The sequence below is a fragment of the Zonotrichia leucophrys genome, chromosome 2 (genome assembly GCF_028769735.1).
Source record: "Zonotrichia leucophrys gambelii isolate GWCS_2022_RI chromosome 2, RI_Zleu_2.0, whole genome shotgun sequence".
Classification (NCBI taxonomy): domain Eukaryota; kingdom Metazoa; phylum Chordata; class Aves; order Passeriformes; family Passerellidae; genus Zonotrichia; species Zonotrichia leucophrys.
Window position 1 is genome coordinate 608444 of NC_088171.1, and position 20110 is coordinate 628553.

Sequence of the window (20110 nt, forward strand, 5' to 3'; positions counted from 1 at the left end):
CTGTTCAATATTCCCATTTTTACAAGAACCAGGATGAGGTTCTGGGAGCTGGAAGCAGTCAGGGTGTGCTGTTCAATATTCCCATTTTTACAAGAACCAGGATGAGGTTCTGGGAGCTGGAAGCAGTCAGGGTGTGCTGTTCAATATTCCCATTTTTGCAGTCGCCGCTCTCTCGGTGGCAGCACAGCACCTCATTACTGTGGTGGGCATCTGCTGGCACTTGGCACCTCCGAAGGCTGGGATTTAAGAGGTTTTAAAACAAGCCAGTGATCCCGTTGAGTTCCCAGCCTCCTCTGCCAGCTGCCTTCCTCCTTCCCTGGGTCCAGACCAACGCTCCCCTGCTCATTCTCCTCCTGCTGATGGAGCCTTTTCTTCTTCTCCTTAATGATTCCTCCCCATTTCCATCTCAATCTGGCCTTTCTGATGTCTCCCCACATGCTTATGCTCCCCTTGTAAGTGCCCTTAGTAATCTGACCTAGTTCCCACTTCCCATAAGCGTTTTTTCTCGAGCCTGGGGTCAGTGAGGAGCTTGTGATGCAGCCAGGCTGGTTCCTGCTCCGTTTCCTATTGGGATGGCTCCTGTGTGTGCTGCTTGCAGCGTTCCTTTGAAGTCCCTCCAGTTTCCTTTGCTCCTTTCACTTCTGATCCTGCCTCCCCCCAGATCCTGCTTCCCACTTCTCCAAACCTCTCAGTGCCCCTTGTCTTTGTTTCTCCCTTTTCTCCATGCGGGGTGGGAGCTTGGCTGCTCCACGCTCAGCTTGGCCCCTTGTCCTGCTGTCCTTGTGTCCCAAGGCAGTCCTGGTGCTGGTTGCTGGCCGTGCCCTGCTCTGTCCCCTCCCGGTGGCACCAGCCAGCCCAGTGGTGACTGTGGTGACACAGAGCAGCTGCCGTGCCCACGGCCAGCCCAGCCCTCAGCGGGCGCATGCCCGGCTCCTCGTTCCCACACTGGGCATTTTACAGGTCACAAAGTTAAGAGGATTTTGCTTTTCTCCTCTCTTTAAATCCAGCGTGGAGCGGGTTTAGTGCTGGAATCGCTCCCTGTCGCAGCCAGGCTGTGGGTGATGAGTAATTGGTATTTCCCAGCACTAAACACTGGGATCCCCTGGTGCTTCCTGGCTGCACAAACTCCAGTGGCAGCCCCTCCCAGCCTGGAGGCAGCCCAGCTCTGGTGGGACACCAGGATGTCACCAGAGCAGCTCCAGGAGCTCCCCACAGGGACCCTCTGGCTCATGGGAATCATCCTGGGGTTCCCCACACAGGGTTTCTGTCTGTGCTGGGGTCAGCAGAGCTGCTCCCAGGGATGGTCAGAAGGGTTTGGGGATGGTTCCTCAAGCCTGACCTGCTTCCCTGGGAGCTGGAGGTGGGACAGGAGGGGTGGGATGCACCCCACCACTGTGGCTGTGTGTGACTGCAGCCAGGCTGTGCCAGGGTGGAAGATGGGGCACAGAGGCGCCAGGCAAGGGAAGGGACACAGCCTGCCTCATCTCCCAAAAATTCACCAAGGGAAAGGGTGTGGGGCCTGCCCTCAGGCAAGGAAATGTCCTCAGAGGGGTCCAGCAGGGGACAAGGGACAGGCATGGCAGTGCCAGCTCCTGGCACCAGGGAGGGGCAGACCAACCTGTGATCCCAGCAGAGCAGTGTCCAAAGGTGTTGGGCACAGTTTGGGGTGTGTGGGGGCTGACGGGGACCACTGAGCTGCTGCCACCTCCTTCTCCAGCCCCTCATGCTCCTGGGCAGCAAAGAGAGCTGGAAGGAAGAATAATGGATGAGCTGAACCAGCTGAACCATGGTGGATCCAGACTCCTGGCTGGTGAATCGAGGTTTGGTGGGTGAGCTGGGACTTTTGGCCATTGAGTCAGGACTCAGCAGTGATGGGGACTCTCAGCTGGTGAATCTGGATCCAGACCATGAATGTGGATTCTTGGTTGGTGAATGGGGACTCTGGGCTGGGGAACTGGGCCCTGTTGGTGAATCAGGACCCTGGGCTGGTGAGCTGGGCCTCATTTGGTGAATGGGGACCCTGGGCTGGTGAACTGGGCCCTGTTGGTGAATCAGGACCCTGGGCTGGTGAACTGGGCACCATTTGGTGAATCAGGACCCTGGATTATGAACTGGGCCCCGTTTGTGAATCAGGACTCACCCAGTGAATCCCAGCTCCGGATATTTTGTCTCGGGCAGCCGGAGCCTGTCAAGGGAAGAAAGGCTCCTTGTCTCGGGGTCGTGGCTCTGGTCCTGTTCTGTGTCTGGGAGAGAAAAGAGGACGGCGGAGAGAGGAGGGCAGCGCCGCTGCCCGTGCCAGCTCCCTTCCCGCAGCCCGTGCCAGCCCTAGCTGCCCACAATGGGCCCATCTCCCTCCCAGCCAACCAGCCAAGCATTGAAATTTAATAGCCCTGGCCTCTCTGCATCCCATGATTAGGCCTGTGGTGAAAGCCCATGTGTTGCTCTGCTGGCTGGAGGCAAATTCCTCCGCAGGGCCGGTGCAGGCGGCTCGGGGTGCCTGCTCCCCGCCCTGTGCCGTGTCCCAGCTGCTCCCTGCCCTGTGCCATGTCCATTGGGCACTGATGGAGCTCTCAGACAGCCCCGGGCACTCCGAGCCTCGCTGCTCCCTCCCCTGGGATGGGCAGAGGGGATGAGAGCTGGGCTGGGCTGGGCTGGGCTGGCAGCCCCGAGACACACGGAGACACAACGAGGGACACTGACCCAGAGGCAGGAACCGAGGCTGTGCCCTCCCGGGGCAAGCAGGAGCACACCAGGAAGGTGAGTAGGGTCTGAGGGAGCAGCCTGGGGGAGTGATGGGCTCAGAGCAATGTCCCAGAGCTGGGGGACACGGGGACAAACCCCCCAGTGCTCCCAACTTGGGCATGAGCAGGAGCATCCTTAAACCTGCTGGAATCCTTGTGACCCACTTTGGTCCTGAATCCCAGCCCCTACAGCCCGTGGGGGTGAGCAGCTGGAGCTGAGGGTGGCTCCTGAATCCAGGGCTCCTCTGTGGGTCATCCCCATGGCCCCAAAACAGAGGAGCCACTGCCTGGCCTTGCAGAGGGGACTGTCCCACCACTGCCCACCAGCCACGCTGGGCTCCTTGGGAGGGACAAACACGGGTGGGGAGGGAATGTGGGCACCACTCCAAGGTGGCACCTCTGTGTGGCAGCTCCAGGATGGATGGGCTGTGCCAGGCTTGAGGGTCTGTGCCATGTCACCCTCAGCTCTGTGGTGACACTGTGCATAATGTGCTGTGCCAGCCTCATCTGCACAGTGACACCATCCACAGTGCATGGGCTGTGCCAGTGTCACCTGCACAGTGACACAACTCACAATGGACAGGCTGTGCCAGTGTCACCTGCACAGTGACACCATCCACAGTGGGTGTGCTGTGCCAGTGTCACCTGCACAGTGACACAACTCACAATGGACGGGCTGTGCCAGCCTCATCTGCACAGTGACACCAGCCACAGTGCATGGGCTGTGCCAGTGTCACCTGCACAGTGACACCGTCCATGGTGGGTGAGCTGTGCCAGTGTCACCTGCACAGTGACACCATCCACAGTGCATGGGCTGTGCCAGTGTCACCTGCACAGTGACACCATCCCTGGTGAGTGTGCTGTGCTGGCATGGAGGGGCTGTGCTGTGTCACCCTCACCTCCATGGTGGCTCTGTCCCCAGTGTCCTGTGCCAGCCTCACCTCCTCACTGTGACACTTGGTGACACCATGGCCAGTGTCCCCTGGGGCAGTGTCCAGCAGGACAGACCCACAGGCACCGTGAGGGAGGATCCCAGTGAGGAGCAGACGGATTCCAGGTCCCACCAGCCCTGGCTGGACTCCCTCCCTGGCTGCCCCACCCCACCCGTGTGTCCCTGCATTCCCACCTTGCTGACTGCCTCTAAGGGCACCTGGGGATGGGGGTGGCCTTGCCCATGCTGCAGTGCCCCTTCTGCCCTGCCTCACCCACAGCACCGCCTCGCTCTGGGGTTCCCAATCCCCTCCAACATCCCTGTCCCTACACAGCCGTTTCTTCTCCTCACACACAAGCACAGATCCTCTCTGATCACAGCGATGCCCATCCCACCCCAGCTCCCTTTCCCTCCCTCCCATCCCACGGGAAGCTTATGCCCAGCTCTGCCCGTGCCAGGGCATCCCACCTGCCCTTGGGGTTTGCTCAGGTGTCAGCATCTCCTCTGCTCCACCAGCACCTCCCTCTCCTTATCCCACCCCTTCCATTGCAGTGTCCACGTTCCCAGTGCTTTATCCATGGTTTTACCTGTCCTAGAGCTCCTGTCCTCATCCCACCCTTCCATTGCAGTGTCCACGTTCCCAGTGCTTTATCCATGGTTTTACTCCTGTCCTCATCCCACCCTTTCCATTGCAAGTTCCCAGTGCTTTATCCTTGCCTTTACCTGTCCTAGAGCTCCTGTCCTGCGCTGGAAGGGGCTGGCAGAGCCCAGACCCGCCGGTTTCTTGCAGCAGTTTGTGGCAGGTGATGGAAATGCTGCAGCCAGGGAGGAGATCCGAGGATCCCACAGCGGTGAGCCCGCCGGGATCGGCTGCCGCTCCCAACACCGCTCCTCGTTCTTAATGTCCCCAGCAAGGCGAGAATTGATTATTCAGCGGCTCCCAGGACGCCTCGGAGCATCCGTGCCCGCGGGGCTGTGGCTGCCCCGGCCCCGAGGTGCCGCACCCGTAACGCCGTGCGGTGATGGATGGATTCATGTCGGCGATGGATGGATGGATGGATTCGTGTCCCCTCTCCAGGGAACCCCGAGCGCTGGCACGGGGCTGAATCCCAACCCAGGAGAGATCGGTTCCTGCTGGAAGCAAGAGGGAGCCACGAGGGGAGGGTGGTGGCAGCGCTGGGGTCCCTGGGGAGATCCCTGTGCCACGCTCCATGCCAGGGGATGGCCACAGGGCTGACCTGGCCTTGCCAAAGCCACTGGGACGGTGGCACCGGTTCTCCTCCACGCAGATGGAAACTGGGAGCTGGGGGGGGATAACCCTGGGGAGTTTCACCCCAAATCCCACCCTGGGCAGCTCCACTGAAGGAGGAGCAGCAGTGGCTGGGAGCCATCACCCCGTGTGCAGCCACCTTGTTTGGGGGGACCTTATGGGGACAGCGATGGAGCAAAATCCCCGGAACAGCCCAGGCACCTCCACCAGACATCCCGGGGTGTTTCACCAGACAGCCCAAGCGTATCCAGGGTGGCAGGATGGGCTGCAACCCTGGCCTGGAGAGGCAGGAAGGTGCCTGCAGAGGGTGACAAGGGGGGACCAGGCACCCACACCCCCGGTGATGCTCAGATGGGACCCTGTGGAAGCAGGGACTCAATCCCTGTCGGGAGACATGAATGGCCATGTTGGGAGATCGCAGGCACCGGCAAGAGGCTTAACTTTAAAAAAAAAAAAAAAAGGTTTATTTATTTCAAGATCTTACTTTTTTTTTTTCACCTTTTTTGTTGGTTTTTACCTGTATTTCAAAAAAAGTGGGGCAAAAGTACAAAAAAAGTCAGTTGCGGGACGGCAAAGGTTTAGAAATCACAGCGCGGAACGAACCCAAGCGAGAGACACGGAGCACGAACCAAACACCCCCACGACACGGCCGAATTATCACTGGAATTTTTGTTTTCCTCGGTACAAAACACACCAAAGCATGCCACGGAGCGGGAGGGACGCGGGGCGGAGGGGAGGCTGCGGTTTGGGGGAGCCCGAGCGCGGCTCCCCCCGCTTTGCGCCGCCCCGGGCCCGCCGCTCACGTCAGGTTGTTCTGGAGGCAGTTCAGCTCCCCCGCCTCCTGCTCCCCCTTGCCGCCCTCGTGCTTGGGCGACGTCGAGTTGTGGATGTTGAACGGCTCCTCGTCCTTCAGGCAGGATTTCAGCGAGTCCTGCAGCTTGTGGGGAGCGCTGGGGTCGTCCTGCGGGAGAGAGGGGGGTCAGGGCAGGGCGGGGATGGGGCGAGGCACAGTGAGGGCACCATGTCCCCTTGCAGAGAGCCACTGGGGGGACAAATGTCCCCTCCCAGCCCGGATGGCGGCACGGGGAGCCCGCGGCGCTCGCAGCACAGGGACAGGGTCCGACCCCCCCGCGGTGGCGCCGTCCCCAGCACAGCCTCCCCACCTCGGCTCCCAGAGCGCCCCGGAGCTGTGCCAGCCTGGAGCCCGTGCCAGCCTCGGGCACCGCATCCCCCGGCCGCCCGCCCACCGTCCCCGCCCGGTTCCCGTTGCCGTTCGCATCGCCTCGTCGCCGCGACAAGCAGCCACTGGCGGCCTTGGCAGGAGCCCAGAGGGGGCGGCTTTATTGCGGTTCCTCAGCGTACAGCCCGTGCCCCCGCGCCGCGCCGCTGGCAACGCCGGGCACGCCTCTTCCCGGGGTGCCCCCGCTGCAGCATCCTCCGCTCCGGGGCCGGGCCCGCACCCCCGGCAGGCACGGGCGGCACCCCGGCACCGGCACCGGCTGTGGGGCAGGGCAGGGCAGGGGGAGCCCGCCAGGCCGGGCCGGGCCGGGCCGTGCTGGTTCCGGTGCTGCCGGTGCCACGCGGAGAGCGGCAGATGGACGGGGACACCCAAGGGCCGGCGTCACACAGGGACAGGATCCCATCTCCTGGGCAGTGACCAGTCCGGAGCTGGTGCCATTGGCTGCAGGACCCCCAAAATCCCTTTCCGGGGGTGCTGACCCTGCTGACCCCTCCTCATCCTCGCAGTGCTGCAGCGTCGCAGGCACCGTGTGCCGAGCCCCCCAGCCCCGGAGGGACGGGGATGTGCGGGGAGCGGCACCGAGCGCATCCCGAGGCTGATCCCGTCGGCAGCGGGGACGCAGCCGGCCCCGGAGCCTCCTGCCAGGGCGGCTAGGGCTGCTAAAGGCGGTCGCAAGACGGGGAACACCGGCCGTGGGTGGGGGGAGGCTAAAGGGACCTACGCTCCTCCTCCGGCTCCGCAAAGCCCTTCGCTTCTCTCTGTTCCGAGTCAAAGACAGCAGGTTGGACCCCGGGGGTGCCGGGGTGCACCCCAACCAGGGCAGCACCCGCAGCCGGCAATGCCACAGCCAGGGAGCATCGCCTGCCCCGCTGTCCCCTCCCTGCACAGCCACCCCCGCCATCCCCGCACCGAGCCAAAGCCATCGGGAGCTCGGGATGGCGGCTCCCGGGGAGCCACACAGGCAGCAGGGGACGGGGAAGGGACAGAGGGTGACACTGCCCCCCTGCCCGGCCTGGGCACAGTGTAGCTCAGCGGGGACCCAGCAGAGGGGACACAGCTGTGACCAGGGCAGGACGGGGACAGGAGGGCATGGCTGGGATCCTGGAGGGGTCAGAGGTCACCGGACAGAGGGACAGGGATGGCACAGGAAGAGGGACGGGGGGACGGTGCCACACAGCTCCTTACGTTTGGGTGGGAGCCCTCGGCGATGGTGGACAGGGAGAAGTTGTCGTTGTGCAGCTCGGACGGGGTGCGGTATCTGTAGGGCAGGAGAGCGGGGTGAGAGCAGGACCCCCCCGCAGCCCCACACTGCGTTTCGGGGTCACCCTGGGTTGGGGGTGAGAGCAGGACCCCCCCGCAGCCCCGTGTTTTGGGGTCACCCTGGGTTGGGAGGGGTTAATTGTTACCAGCGCTGGAGGTCTGGGGGGGTAAATCTCCCCAGGGATGGATGTCTGGGCTAAATACCCAAATCTAAGGGCTTTGGAGAGATAAATGTTCCCTGCCCTGGGGGTTTGGGGTTTTGTACCCCCACATCTAAGGGCTTTGGAGGGATAACTCCTCCCTTCCCTGGGGGTTTGGGGGTTTGTACCCCCAGCTCCGAGGATCTGGGGAGCTAAACGCCTCCAACTCACGGGGGCTTGGGGACTCAGTACATCCAGAGATGGAGATCTACGGGCTTAAATGTCCTGAACTCCGGAGGTTTGGGGACTAAATGTCCCCAGGGATTGAGCTGGGGCTAAAGGAGCCCAGTGTGACATTTTGGGGGGCTCGGTGCCCCCAGCTCTGGGGTTTGGGGGCAGCTGGGCTCTGGGCAGGAGAGCGGGAAGGGCAGCCCGGGGCAGGGCTGGAGAGGCAGAGCCGGGAGCTGGCACGGAGCCTCCCTGCTAATTACACTTGGCATTTCCAAACACTAATTAACAGCTCATTAGGGACCGGGCTGGGCAGGCTCCCTCCTCCCTGCTCCAGGAGCTGGCCAGCAGTGGCCGGAGCGGGGGGGTGACCCCGAACCCTTCCTTGTCACCCCCAGCCCTGTCCCCAGCCGGACCGTCCCCGATGGCCGCCCCGCCGCTGTCCCCAGCTCCCAGCGAAGCAGATTAACTGGTGCCAGTCAGGAGCGGCTTTGAGGGATTAACGGCGGAGCAGGAGCCGCAGCCGCGTCCCCGCCTCCGGCAGCTCTGCCACCCACCGTCCCCGCGTCCCCGGCGGCACCGGCGGCACGGGTGGCACCAGCAGGGCTGGCCCGGGGTGTCCCCAGTGTCACTCACTTGGTCTTGCGCAGCTTGCTGTTCTCCGTCTTGAGCAGGTAGAGCTTCTTGGCGAAGAACACGGTGAGCATGAAGAGCAGCAGCACCACGAGCGCGGCCGAGCCCACGGCCACGCACATCACCTGGAAGTCGGTGACGATGGACTCGCAGCGAGTGCCCTTGTGCCACGTGTAGTCCTGCGTGTTGCACCTGCCGGGGGACGCGCTCAGAGGCGTCCCCCGCCCCAAAACGCGTCCCCCGCCCCAAAACGTGCCCGGAGCATCCTCGGGGGATGCGGTGTTTGTACCTGCGGGGGTTACGGGGGTCTGGGGGTGATGGGATGAGCGGGTGACACCCGAGGGGGTGACACCGAGCGAGATGGGGACACTGGGGCAGCCGGGAGCAGGGTCGGGGTCTCCGGACGGTGCTGGCGCCCCGCACCAGCGGCTCCCAACGGGAGCAGGGAGGGACCCCCGCGTCCCCCGGGCACGGTGCCAGCCGGGGGCACACCCGGTGCGTGCGGCACAGCCGGCGGCGCCTCCCGGCGCAATCTGCCGGGCCCGATTAGCGCGGCCGCCCCGCAGGCTCGGCCCTGACCTAATTCCTGGGCAGCCGCCGCCCGGGGGCAGGGAAACAAACAGGGAAACCCCGCTTGATGCCGGGAGTGGGGCTGCGGGCACCCAGAGCCCGGGAACCGCCGGCCCAGGGGGTGGAGGGGCTCGGAATGGAGTGAAAATGGATGGAAAGGCTGGGAACGGGGTGTCAAGGGGCATGGAGAGCCCAGGGATGGAGCACAGAGAATGGAGAGCTCAGGGATGGAGCACAGAGAATGGAGAGCTCAGGGATGGAGCACAGAGAATGGAGAGCCCAGGGATGGAGCACAGAGAATGGAGAGCCCAGGGATGAGGAGCATGGTGATGCAGAGCCTGGGAATGGAGTATGTGGAGAGGGAGACTGCAAGGATGGAGTGAAAGGAGGATGAGGAGTGGGGCACACAAAGGATGGGAACACTGAGAATGCCAGGCCAGGAGGATGGAGAGCCCAGGGATGGGGCAGAGGGAATGGAGAGCTCAGGAACGAGGTACTTGGGCTGGGACAGACCAGGAATGGGGTGAAAGGGGTGGAGAGGCCAGGAATGGGTTGCAGGAGATGGAAGCACTCGGATTAAGGTGCATGGGTGGTGGAGAGCCTGGGGATGGGTACAGGGGGATGCAGAGCCCAGGGATGGGTACAGGGGGATGCGGAGCCCAGGGATGGGATGCATGGAGTAGGGAGAGACTGGGACTGGGGGTACCCAAGGGCTGGAAGGACTTGGAATGAGATACACAGGAATGGAGAGCCTGGGGATGGGGTATGGTGAGCCCTGGGATGGGGTGCAGGGGATGGGAACACTGGGCATGGGGTGCAGGGGATGGAGAGCCTGGGGATGGGGTACAGGGATGGTGAGCCCAGGGATGGTGGGCCCATGGGGTGCAGGGGATGGTGAGCCCAAGGATGGTGAGCCCAGGGATGGGGTGCAGGGATGGTGAGCCCAGGGATAGAATGCAGGGATGGTGAGCCCAAGGACGGCAAACCCAAGGATGGTGAGCCCAGGGATGGAATGCAGGGATGGTGAGCCCAGGGATGGTGAGCCCAGGGATGGTGAGCCCCAGGATGAAATGCAGGCATAGTGGGCCCAGGGATGGCGAGCCCAGGGATGCCGAGCCCCACACCCCAGCCCACCGGGGCCCGTCCCTTACCGGCAGAAGGCCCCGTGGCTCTCCACCAGGTAGCACTGGCCGCCGTTGTGGCAGTAGCTGGGGACGAGGTCGCAGAGGGAGCGGCAGGAGCTGTTGTGCCGCACGTAGCCGCTCCGGCACTCGGAGCCGTTGTCGGGCGGGCCCCGCTCCCCGGGCCGCGGCCAGGCTGTGGGGCTGCCCCCGGCCAGCCCGGGCGGCGGCGGCGGGGCGGCGGCGGCTCGGTGCCCGGTGGGCCGGGGCTCGGGCGGGGCGGGCGCGGCCGAGGCGGGCGCTCTGTAGCCGTTCTCGTCCTCCAGCCCGCCGTCTTCCTCCTCCTCCTCTTCCTCCTCGTCCTCCAGCTCGTCCTCGTCGTCCCCGTCGGCGTAGAAGGAGGTGGTGGGGTAGAAATCGGCGTCGTCGAAGGGCGTGAAGTCGTCGTAGAGCTCGTGCAGGGCCCAGGGCGTGGCCGCCCCCTCGGGCTCCCGGCGCCGCGCCGAGCCCCGGCCGGCCCCGGGGAGGGCCCCCAGTCCCTCGCCCCCCTCGAACAGGTCGTAGTAATCGACGTCGATGATGTCGGAGCCCGCGCGGTCGGCCGGGGGCTCGGGCGGGCCGGTGGCGGCCGTGACCGGCTCCTGCAGCCACGTCAGGTCGGTCCAGCCGCGGGCGCCCTGCGCCGGGGCCGGGCTGGAGGCGGCGGCCCAGAGCTCCGGGGCACCCCCCGAGTCCCCCCCGGCGGCGCCGGGCTGGCCCAGCACGGGGGTGCGCGGCGCGGCCGAGCCCCCGGCCGCCAGCAGCAGCTCGGACTCGGCCGAGCCGGTGGCGAGGCGGGGCCCGGCGGGGCTCGGCGGCGCGGCCGGGAGCCCCCCGGAGCCCCCCGGCGTGGGGCGGTCACCGCTGCCCGGCTCCTCGGGGCTGCCCAGCGCCACCGGCACCGTGCCCCCGTCCCCGGGCCAGGTGACGGCTCGGGGGGGCACGGCGCTGGCCTCGCCCTCCGCGCCGCAGCCCGGGCACCCCTCGGGCACGGCCGAGGGCTCCGTGGTGGCCGTGCCGCCCCCGGGGGGCTCTAGCTGCGCTCCCGCCGCCGCCCCCCCGGCGCTCGTGCTGTTGCTGGGTGCCCCCGGGGGGTCTCCGCTCGCCAGGTCCCATTTCGGGGCGCTGCTCTCCAACGAGCCCTCCCAGGCTCTCCCCTCGCCAGCGCTGGAGTTCTGGGGGGGCCACGCGGATGCTGGGGGGGGGCAAGGAGAGAATGAGGTGTCAGAGGTGCCCCCGCAGCCCTGGGGGGACGTGACAGCCCGGGGGGATCCAACAGGTCCCCGACCTGCTCCACCTTGCACCCACCTGGATGCACCACAAGGACCTGGGGGGCAGGGGGGGGCTGCACCCCCAATCCTGAGTCTCTCTCGGGGGACTGATGGGGTGAACCCCACAGGAGCCCCCCAGCCCTGTGGGTGCCCTCACACCCAACTCTGTGACGCCCCCCCTCACAAGCTGTCCCCGGCCCTGCCCCCTCAGCTGCCCTTCAAGGGGATCCAGCCCCACTGCAAAGGGATCCAGCCCCACTGCAAGGGCAGCCAGCCCTCCCCAAGATAAATCAGCCCCCCAAAGGGGGGTCTAGCCCCCCCCCCCGGTAGATCCAGCCCCCCTGTGGTTCTCGTGAGTGCTCCGCACACACACAGGGGGCTGCAGCTCCCTGAGATGGGATCCAGCCCCGCTCCCGCCCCATCTCTGAGAGGGGATCCAGCCCCGCTGCGGCTGCAGCCGCTCCACACAACGGGATCGGCCCCTGCGGCGGGATCGGCCCCTCTGCAATGGAATCCGGCCCCTTGCGCGGGGATCAGCGCTGTGTGCCGCCCGCCCGTCCATCCGGACACACGGAGCAGCACCCAGCCCTCCCCACGCCGGCATCCAGCCCCCTGCAAGCGGACCCAGCCCTCCCCCGGCTCCTGCGAGTGCGCCCCATACCCAGCCCCAGATACCGCCCCTGCAAGGGGATCCGGCTCCCTGCAAGGGGATCCAGCCCTTTCCAAGGGTATCCGACTGCCCCTGCAATGGGATCCAGCCCCTTCCAAGGGGATCCACCCCCCTCCGGCTCCTGCAAGTGCACCCCGTAATCCCGAGAGGATCCAGCCCCTGCAAGGGAATCCGCTCCCTCCTGCTCGGGCTCCAGCCCTTCCCTGGCTCCTGCAGATGCTCCCCCTGCACACGCGGGGATCCAGCCCTGCCGCAAGGGACCCGGCCCCGGCAGGGGGATCCTGCCCTTCCTGCAAGGGGATCCAGCCCCACACACGGGATCCAGCCCTGCCGCAAGGGACCCGGCCCCGGCAAGGGGATCCGGCACCGGCAAGGGGATCCAGCCCGACACACGGGATCCCGCCCTCCCTGCAAGGGGATCCAGCCCTTCCTGCAAGGGGATCCCGCCCGCCCTGCAGGGAGATCCAGCCCCACACACGGGATCCAGCCCCGGCAAGGGGATCCCGCCCGCCCTGCAGGGAGATCCAGCCCTTCCCTGGCTCCTGCAGATGCCCCCCCTCCCCATGAAGGGATCCAGCCCCGGCCGCAGGATCAACAGCATCCCCCCCCCGCATTGGGATCAGCCCCCGCCCGGGGGATCCTCCTTCCTTCCCCGGGTGCAGCCCCCCCCGGGCAGCAGCAGCACCGGGATCCGGCCCCGGCGAGGGGATCCCCCCCGGCCCCCCCAGCCCGCAGCCCCCCCGGGATCCCCCCCGCCCCGGATCCGCCCCCCGCCCGTGCCCCGGCCGTGTGTCCCCGGTCCCGGTACGCACCGAGGGCGCCGATCGCCAGCAGCAGGGCCAGGGCGCGGGGGGCGCGGGGGGCGCGGGGGGCCATGGCGGCATGGAGGGACCCCGGCTCCGCCACGGGGCCGGCACCGGCAGCGGCTCCGCCCGCCCCGCTCCGAGCGAGCCGCGCCGCGCCGAGCCGAGCGGAGCCGCGCCGAGCCGGGGGGCCGGGCCGGGCGGCGGGGGCGGGACCGCGGACGCGGCGGCGGCTCCGGGCACGGGCACGGGCACGGCACCCCCCCGGCACCCCGCGGGCAGCGCCGGGCAGCAAATCCCGGGAGCCCCGGCAGCGGGGGGACACAGAACGGGACCCCCTGGTATCGGGGGGACACAGAATGGTAGCCCCCAGCATCGGGGGGAGCACACAGCCCCGTACCCCCGGCATCGGCATCCTCGGAGGGGGACACATCCCGACAGCCCCCAACACCGAGGGACGCACACCCTGGCACCCCCAGCATGGGCATCCTCTGGGGGCACCGGGGGGCACACCCAGGCACCACTGTCCCTGCGGGGACACAGAGGGCACACCCCACACTGTCCCTGCGGGGACACAGAGGGCACACCCCACACTGTCCCTCTGGGGACACCTGGGACGCATCCCGGCACCCCAGCATCGGCACCCCTGGAGCAGGACACCGGGGACACGTCCCGCCCTCCCAGCAGAGGGGGAGCCTATCCCGGACCCCCCCAGAGCCCTCATGCATCTCTGACCCCCGAACTGCTCCTGCATAGGGCGGGGATCCCCCTGCCCTGGCCCCGGGACCCCCTCCCGGCACACCCACCCCGCTCCGGGGGCACCGCGGGGCTCCGGCCCCGCCAGCAGGGTTGGACCCTCCTGTCCCCCGGCCCTGGCATTGCTGGCCAGTGCCAGACTGGCCCAGATGCCACCAGCTGCCACCACGGCAGCTGTCACCGCTGGCCTGTCCCCGTGGGCACAGCGGGCAGGGCGGGCAGGGGGACAGGGGGGACAGGGGGGACAGGGGCTGCTCCAGGGACAGGGTCCGGATGGGGCCGGGGAGGAGCCGGGATCGGAGCAGGGCGCGGCCCCGCCCGGGCTCGGCCCCAGGTGCCACCGGCGCAGGGTGGGGTGGCACTGGGACAGCGCCGGGGACAGCCCGGGCTGCTCTGGGGACTCAGCTCGGTGGGACAGCGGCTGCTCCTCGCTGTCCCTGCCCCGCGGGCTCCATGGAGACCTGCCAAGGTCACCCGGCGTCCTTGGGCACCTCCACCTGCAGCACCGCGGGAATGTGTCCGTGATGGCTGCTCCACAGCCTGCATCCCACCCCGGGCATTCCGCATCCTGTGCTGGGCATCCTGCCCTGGGCACCCCAAACCCTGCCCTGGGCATCCCACACCCTGCACCAGGCATCCCACCTCGGGCATTCCTGCACACCCTGCACCAGGCATCCTGCCCTGGGCATTCCACACCCTGTGCTGGGCATCCCACACCCTGCACCAGGCATCCCACCCCGGGCATCCCACATCCTGTGCTGGGCATCCTGCCCTGGGCATCCCACATCCTGTACCGGGCATCCCACATCCCAAATCCCACATCTCACATCCCACATCCCAAATCTCACATCCCCTACCCCAAATCCTGCATCCCACCTCAGGGTCCCCCATCAGACATCCCTTACCCCACACCCCACAGCAGTGCAGGACTCTGGGGCATTGCCTGGACCCCCTTCCAGTGCCCCCAGTCCCACATGGGACCCCCTGGTGTCGCCCCCTCCCCAGGCCGTGTGTGTGGGGCTGGGCTGGGCCGGAACGGGGTCCCCTCTCCCCCAGCAGCGGCTCCCGGCCGGGCTCGGGCTGGGAACAAGGGAACAAGCCCCGCTCTGTGCGCAGCTCTCAAAGGGCACTGACGGGGCTGCACCTGCTTTGCATTCCCCGCGCTTCCGCCGCTGGATGCGTTTCCAAGGGGACCGGCCCGGGGCTGCCGGACGGACAGAGGGACACGGCCCTGGCGGCTGGGAAGGGCTGGGAAAGGCTGGGAAGGGGTTGGGGGTGCCACGGGTTGGGGGTGTCATGGACTGAGGGGTGCCACAGGCTGGGGGGTCCCAGTGCCAGGGCCCAGCCTGGCAGCAAGAGGCCGAGGGAAGATGGGTGGGATCTGGGAATGGGAATGGTGCTGGGATGGAGGCTGGGATGGAGGCTGGGCAGGGCAGCAGCCCTGGAAGCTTCCGGCCCATGGAAGTTTCCAGCCCATGGAAGTTTCCAGCCCCCACAGTAACCCCTGGGGGCAGGAAGCTCGTGGGGCTGGCAGGGTCACCCCAGGATCCCTGTTCCAGGCCTGGAGCCACCCAGGGTCACATCTTGGGCACCTCCATGGCTGGAGGCTCCCATGGCTCTGGGTCAGTCAGGGTGTGCAGGAGGGTGTGACCCCGCGTGGGGCAGAGCTCAGGGGGCACTGGGTGCTGTGTTCCTGCTCTGGGGGGCACAGGGGGGCACTGGGCGCTGTGTTCCTGCCCAGGGGGGCACTGGGTGCAGTACAAAGCAGGAACATCGAGCTGGGACCATTCCAGAGTGTCCCTGCTCCCACAGCCCCGGGGCACAGCGGGGCTGAGTCTTTTCCAGCCCTGTGCCCAAAGCTGGAGCAGCCCAGCCCAGCCCAGCCCGGGGTCACAGCCAGATCCCCCCACTTTCCTACAAACTTGCCCTGGGCTGGCCTTCCCCAGCAGCACAGGGTGGGGAGAGGGATGGCAGGACAGACAGACAGGCAGACAGACAGATGGACAGTGATGGCTCTTCAGTCCTGAAGGAGAAATCCAGCACCAACTCCCTCACTCGGGAAGAACCAGCTGCTGCTGCCAAGCCTGGGTTTTCCTGGGGGAATTGCTCAGAATATTAAAGATGATTTTAAAGACAGAACTGCAGCCACCAATTGGGGCCCTTCCAGAGCAAATCCCTGAGCCCTGTCCATCCTGCAGGGATCTGGGCAGGGATCTCATCCCAATCCCCCTCCCTGCCCATTTCAGCACTGGGGTGGATCCTGCCCTGCCTGGGGATCCCCAAAAGCCCAAGGGAGGGGCTTTGCTCCCCAGTCCTGCTCCTGCCAGAGCTCGGCTCAGTCCCACCCTGGGCAGCCTCAGCTCCATCCCAGCCCATCCCAGCCCATCCCAGCCGGCAGCTTCCTGTCCTAGGGCCTGGGGGCAGCCCCACACCAGCACCTCCCTCCTCCCTCGGGGCACCACTGGCTGCGGGTGCCAGCCTGGATTGTGACCCAGGATCCCGTGGGGATGGACAGACAGACAGACCAAGGCCTAAGGGAGGCCCAGGCTGGGCTGGGATCCTCACCTGCCCAGCTCCCTGCCCCACTGAGCACCAGGAATTGCCCCATTCCCGTGTCCAGCGGTGATCCCGGGGGCATCCAGAGCCATGGGATAACATTGTGGGAGATGATATTTCCCCCCAGCTTCTGTTCCTCCCATCTCCTCTCCCTGGGCTGCCTTTCCCAGGCTCAAATCACCTTTTACCCGTATTTCTTTCATTACCAATATTGGAAAAGTGCAAAGAAAACGAAGAACTGGAACAAGGAGCCAGGACTGAGGTTGGTGTTTCCTGGGCGCTGAGCTGAGCCCGGCTCAGCCAGGCGGGGTTTGGGGACGGCTTTGTCCTTGATCGGGGCTGGCACCGCCCGGGCTGGCTCCGAGGTGACGATTCCCGATGCGACACCGATCCCTGGAGGAGCCGCTGCCGCTCCGACCTTCGGCCTCCCCCGAGCCAGCCCGCACCTCCCTGGGGCTTCCCGCAGGAACAGATCCCCCTGCCCGACCGGGCACAGCCAGGCTGATCCCACAGCTCCCAACCCTTCCTGCAGGAACAGAGAGCCAGGCTGATCCCACAGCTCCCAACCCTTCCTGCAGGAACAGAGAGCCAGGCTGATCCCACACCGGCTGATCCCACAGCTCCCAACCCTTCCTGCAGGAACAGAATCCCCCTGCCCCATCAGGCACAGCCAGGCTGATCCCACAATCACCCTAATTCACAGTGCCCGGAGCAGGGATGTTTGGGATGGCAGGAGCAGTCTGGGGAAGGAGGCTGGAGGCACAGAAATCCACAGATCCCCAACATCTGACTGTCCTGTGGTGATGGAGCCGGGATCTTCCCAAAAACCCTTCCTGAGCTGCCCATGGCTGGGGCATTGTGTCTGCAGGGGCAGGGCCCAGGGTCTGAGCAGCTCTGGCTCTGCTGGACCTGCCCGAGGGCCAGAGCCCCTGCATCCTGCAATCCCTGCCATTCCCGAGCCACATTCCCTGGGGCTGAGAGGGAAAAGGGGGGAGAGGTTTGATAATCACCTGTCACAGGTCTGAGCTGCAAGGAGCAAGGGGAACCCTGAGGAAAGTGAGGGTGAGCTTTGGGGAGAGGAGCTGGCAGGGAGCTGTGCATCCAGGGATGGAGCTGTGCATCCCAGGATGGAGCTGTGCATCCCAGGATGGAGCTGTGCATCCCAGGGATGGAGCTGTGCATCCCAGAGTGGAGCTGTACATCCCAGGGATGGAGCTGTGCATCCCAGGATGGAGCTGTGCATCCCAGAGTGGAGCTGTGCATCCCAGGATGGAGCTGTACATCCCACATGGAGCTGTGCATCCCAGGGATGGAGCTGTGCATCCAGGGATGGAGCTGTACATCCCAGGATGGAGCTGTGCATCCCAGGGATGGAGCTGTGCATCCCAGGATGGAGCTGTGCATCCAGGGATGGAGCTGTGCATCCCAGGGATGGAGCTGTGCATCCCAGGGATGGAGCTGTGCATCCCAGAATGGAGCTGTGCATCCCAGGGATGGAGTTCTGCACCCTAGGGATGGACCCTGCATCCCACATCTCCCCTGCCAGCTGCTGTGTCTGTGCAGCTGCAGCGTGCCCAGGTGACAAATGAAGCTGTCCCCGAGCAGGATCAGCCACCCTGAGTGCCAGCACCGCTCCCACACCTTCCTCCTCCCGCCTGGAGGAGCCGCTTTAGTTCTTGTGATTTTGCCAAGAGGGCACCAAAGGCCCTTCAGAGAGGTTTTCACCTCCGAGGCTTTGCTCTCATTAACGCGGCTCTCTCGCAGTCAGGAGGAGCAGGGGAGACGCAGCCTCATCCCGGGATGAAGGGCAGGGCTCGGGGAGGGCCGGGCTGAGCCCGGAGGGTGAACGCGAGCCCGTCCCCCCCAGGGCTGCTCAACCTCCACAGGAAGGAGCCCCAAACCGGAGCAGCAGAGAGAGCCGGGCCTGCCGGGCACCGAGGGCACCCGGAGCATCCCCCGAGGGCACCACAGCATCCTGGGGGTCTGGAGGCTCCCCAGCAGCAGCTGGAGCACAGCCCAGCCAGGAGATGTCCCCCGGGTCCCTCTGGGCTGATGCTGTGCCTGGAGGTGGCCCCAGCTCTCTGTGGGCTCAGTGACACGGAGCTGGCTGGGCATCCTTGGTCCTGGCACGTGGGGAGCACCAGCTCCGTCCCAGGGCTGGAATTCTGGGAACAAACCTGGAGGGCTGCTGGCTCTGATGGACACCAGGTTGTTCTTATCAGGCTGCAACTTCAAAAGACAGAAAATGAGAGATTTGGGGGGAAAAATTCCCAATAACCAGCCCTCAGTTTGTCCAGGTGCTGCTGGAAGGGTCCCTGTGGTCCCAGCAGCATCCTGGGGTTCCTGGGGAAGGGGCAATTCCCAGCACAGGCAGCTGGGTGGGAGCTGGTGCGGACAAAGGGGGACAGTGAGTGGGCAGGGATGGCCCTGGCACGGCCCTGGCACTGCCCAGCCCTGGGCAGCTCACCCAGCCCTGTCTGGGGCTGCTCCTCCTGCTGGCATCTGGGGCATATCCAGGTGGGCACCGGGGTCAGCCCTGCACCGGTTCCTGTCAAACCGGGGGTGAGAGAAGGAGCTGCCAGCCTCCAGTCCTTCCTGTGGAGGTTTCCTGTGCCAAAGGCACAGGGATGGAACAGCAGCGAGGGGACAGCGTGCACTCTGCCACCTCAAACTCTCCACGAGCCCCAAGGTGCATTTTGGGCTTTAAATCAGCCAGAAAAGGATAAAAACGCAGATTTCAGGCAGCTGGGGTGGAGACAGTACCCGAGGCAGGATGGGGGAGGCTGAGGGTGTCTCTGGGATGGACAAAGGCTGTGCCAGTGCCTGCTCCTGCCCTCGGCGGTGCAGAGAACAATCCTGGAGCAGATCACCTCTCGCCTGCCCACGGGATCCGATTACGGGATGAAGATCCAAACCCCCCCCAGCAGGAGGGACCGGGAATGTTCTGGAGCAGGGAGAGGGGCTCACCCCGAGCACGTAATTCCCTTTGTCTAAGGACATCTGGGATTGACGTGACCCCAGGGGAGGCTTTGGAGCAGCCACTCAGAGCCCTGTCCTAACCCCCCTTGCAGTGCTGTACCTGCACAGGCACTGAGAACAGCCATGAACTCACCCCCAATCCACTCCCTGCTCCAGCAGCAGCCCCGGCCCCACCCTGGGCCAGCCCAGCTGGGGGATCCAAACCCCCAGGATGGTTTGGGTGGGGTTGGAGGGACCTCAGAGCCCACCCAGTGCCACCCCTGCCATGGCAGGGACACCTCCACTGTCCCAGGCTGCTCCAGCCTGGCCTTGGGCACTGCCAGGGATCCAGGGGCAGCCCCAGCTGCTCTGGGAATTCCATCCCAGCCAGGAATTCCCAATCTCCCACCCATCCCTGCCCTCTGGCACTGGGAGCCATTCCCTGTGTCCTGTCCCTCCATCCCTGTCCCCAGTCCCTCTCCAGCTCTCCTGGAGCCCCTCCAGGCCCTGCCAGGGGCTCTGAGCCCTCCCTGGAGCTGCTCCTCTCCAGATGAACATTCCCAGCTCTCCAGCCTGGTTCCAGCTCCTTGTGGCAGCTGGGGCAGCTCTGCAGTGGGATCTCACCTGAGGGGCAGAATTCCCATTTCTTGCTGCCCACACTGGGATCAGCCCAGGCACAGCGGGTCTGTGGCCACTCCCTCAGCCACCAGCATTCCCAAACTGGATCTCAAAATCCATCCAATGGATCCCAAAGCCCACCCACGGGAGCCCAACGCCTCCCAAAGCCCACCAATGGGATCCCAAAGCCCATCCATCCTTCTCTGCCTTCCTCCAGCTCTGCCCAGCCCGGCCTCAGCAGCTGCTCCGACCATGAAGATTTGAAGTCTGTAAAAAGAAAACTTCCAAACCTGACATTTATGATT

At 65.6% G+C, this 20110-nt stretch overlaps 1 protein-coding gene and 1 long non-coding RNA gene across 4 annotated transcripts; one reads left to right on the forward strand and one right to left on the reverse strand.

Moving 5' to 3' along the window:
* Positions 1 to 2359: 2359 nt before the first annotated feature.
* LOC135443508 (uncharacterized) lies at positions 2360 to 5425 on the forward strand. Its single transcript, XR_010439049.1, has 2 exons — positions 2360 to 2757; positions 4405 to 5425. It is a non-coding gene; the product is annotated as an uncharacterized LOC135443508 (long non-coding RNA).
* CSPG5 (chondroitin sulfate proteoglycan 5) lies at positions 5402 to 13106 on the reverse strand. Of its 3 annotated transcripts, XR_010439038.1 has the most exons (6): positions 12927 to 13106; positions 10165 to 11368; positions 8447 to 8635; positions 7368 to 7440; positions 6662 to 6940; positions 5779 to 5903 (listed from the first exon to the last, which is right to left on the reverse strand). XR_010439038.1 is itself a non-coding variant. In XM_064703732.1 (5 exons), exons 1-5 carry the CDS (start codon positions 12988 to 12990, stop codon positions 5742 to 5744), a joined length of 1692 nt encoding a protein of 563 aa, XP_064559802.1. In that variant the 5' UTR covers positions 12991 to 13104; the 3' UTR covers positions 5402 to 5741. The 3 variants fall into 3 exon arrangements, 2 of the variants coding, with proteins under 2 accessions (XP_064559802.1, XP_064559803.1); XM_064703732.1 differs by lacking the exon at positions 6662 to 6940 and having other exon boundaries at positions 5402 to 5903; positions 12927 to 13104; XM_064703733.1 differs by lacking the exon at positions 5779 to 5903 and having other exon boundaries at positions 6452 to 6940.
* Between the last annotated feature and the right edge of the window lie 7004 nt (positions 13107 to 20110).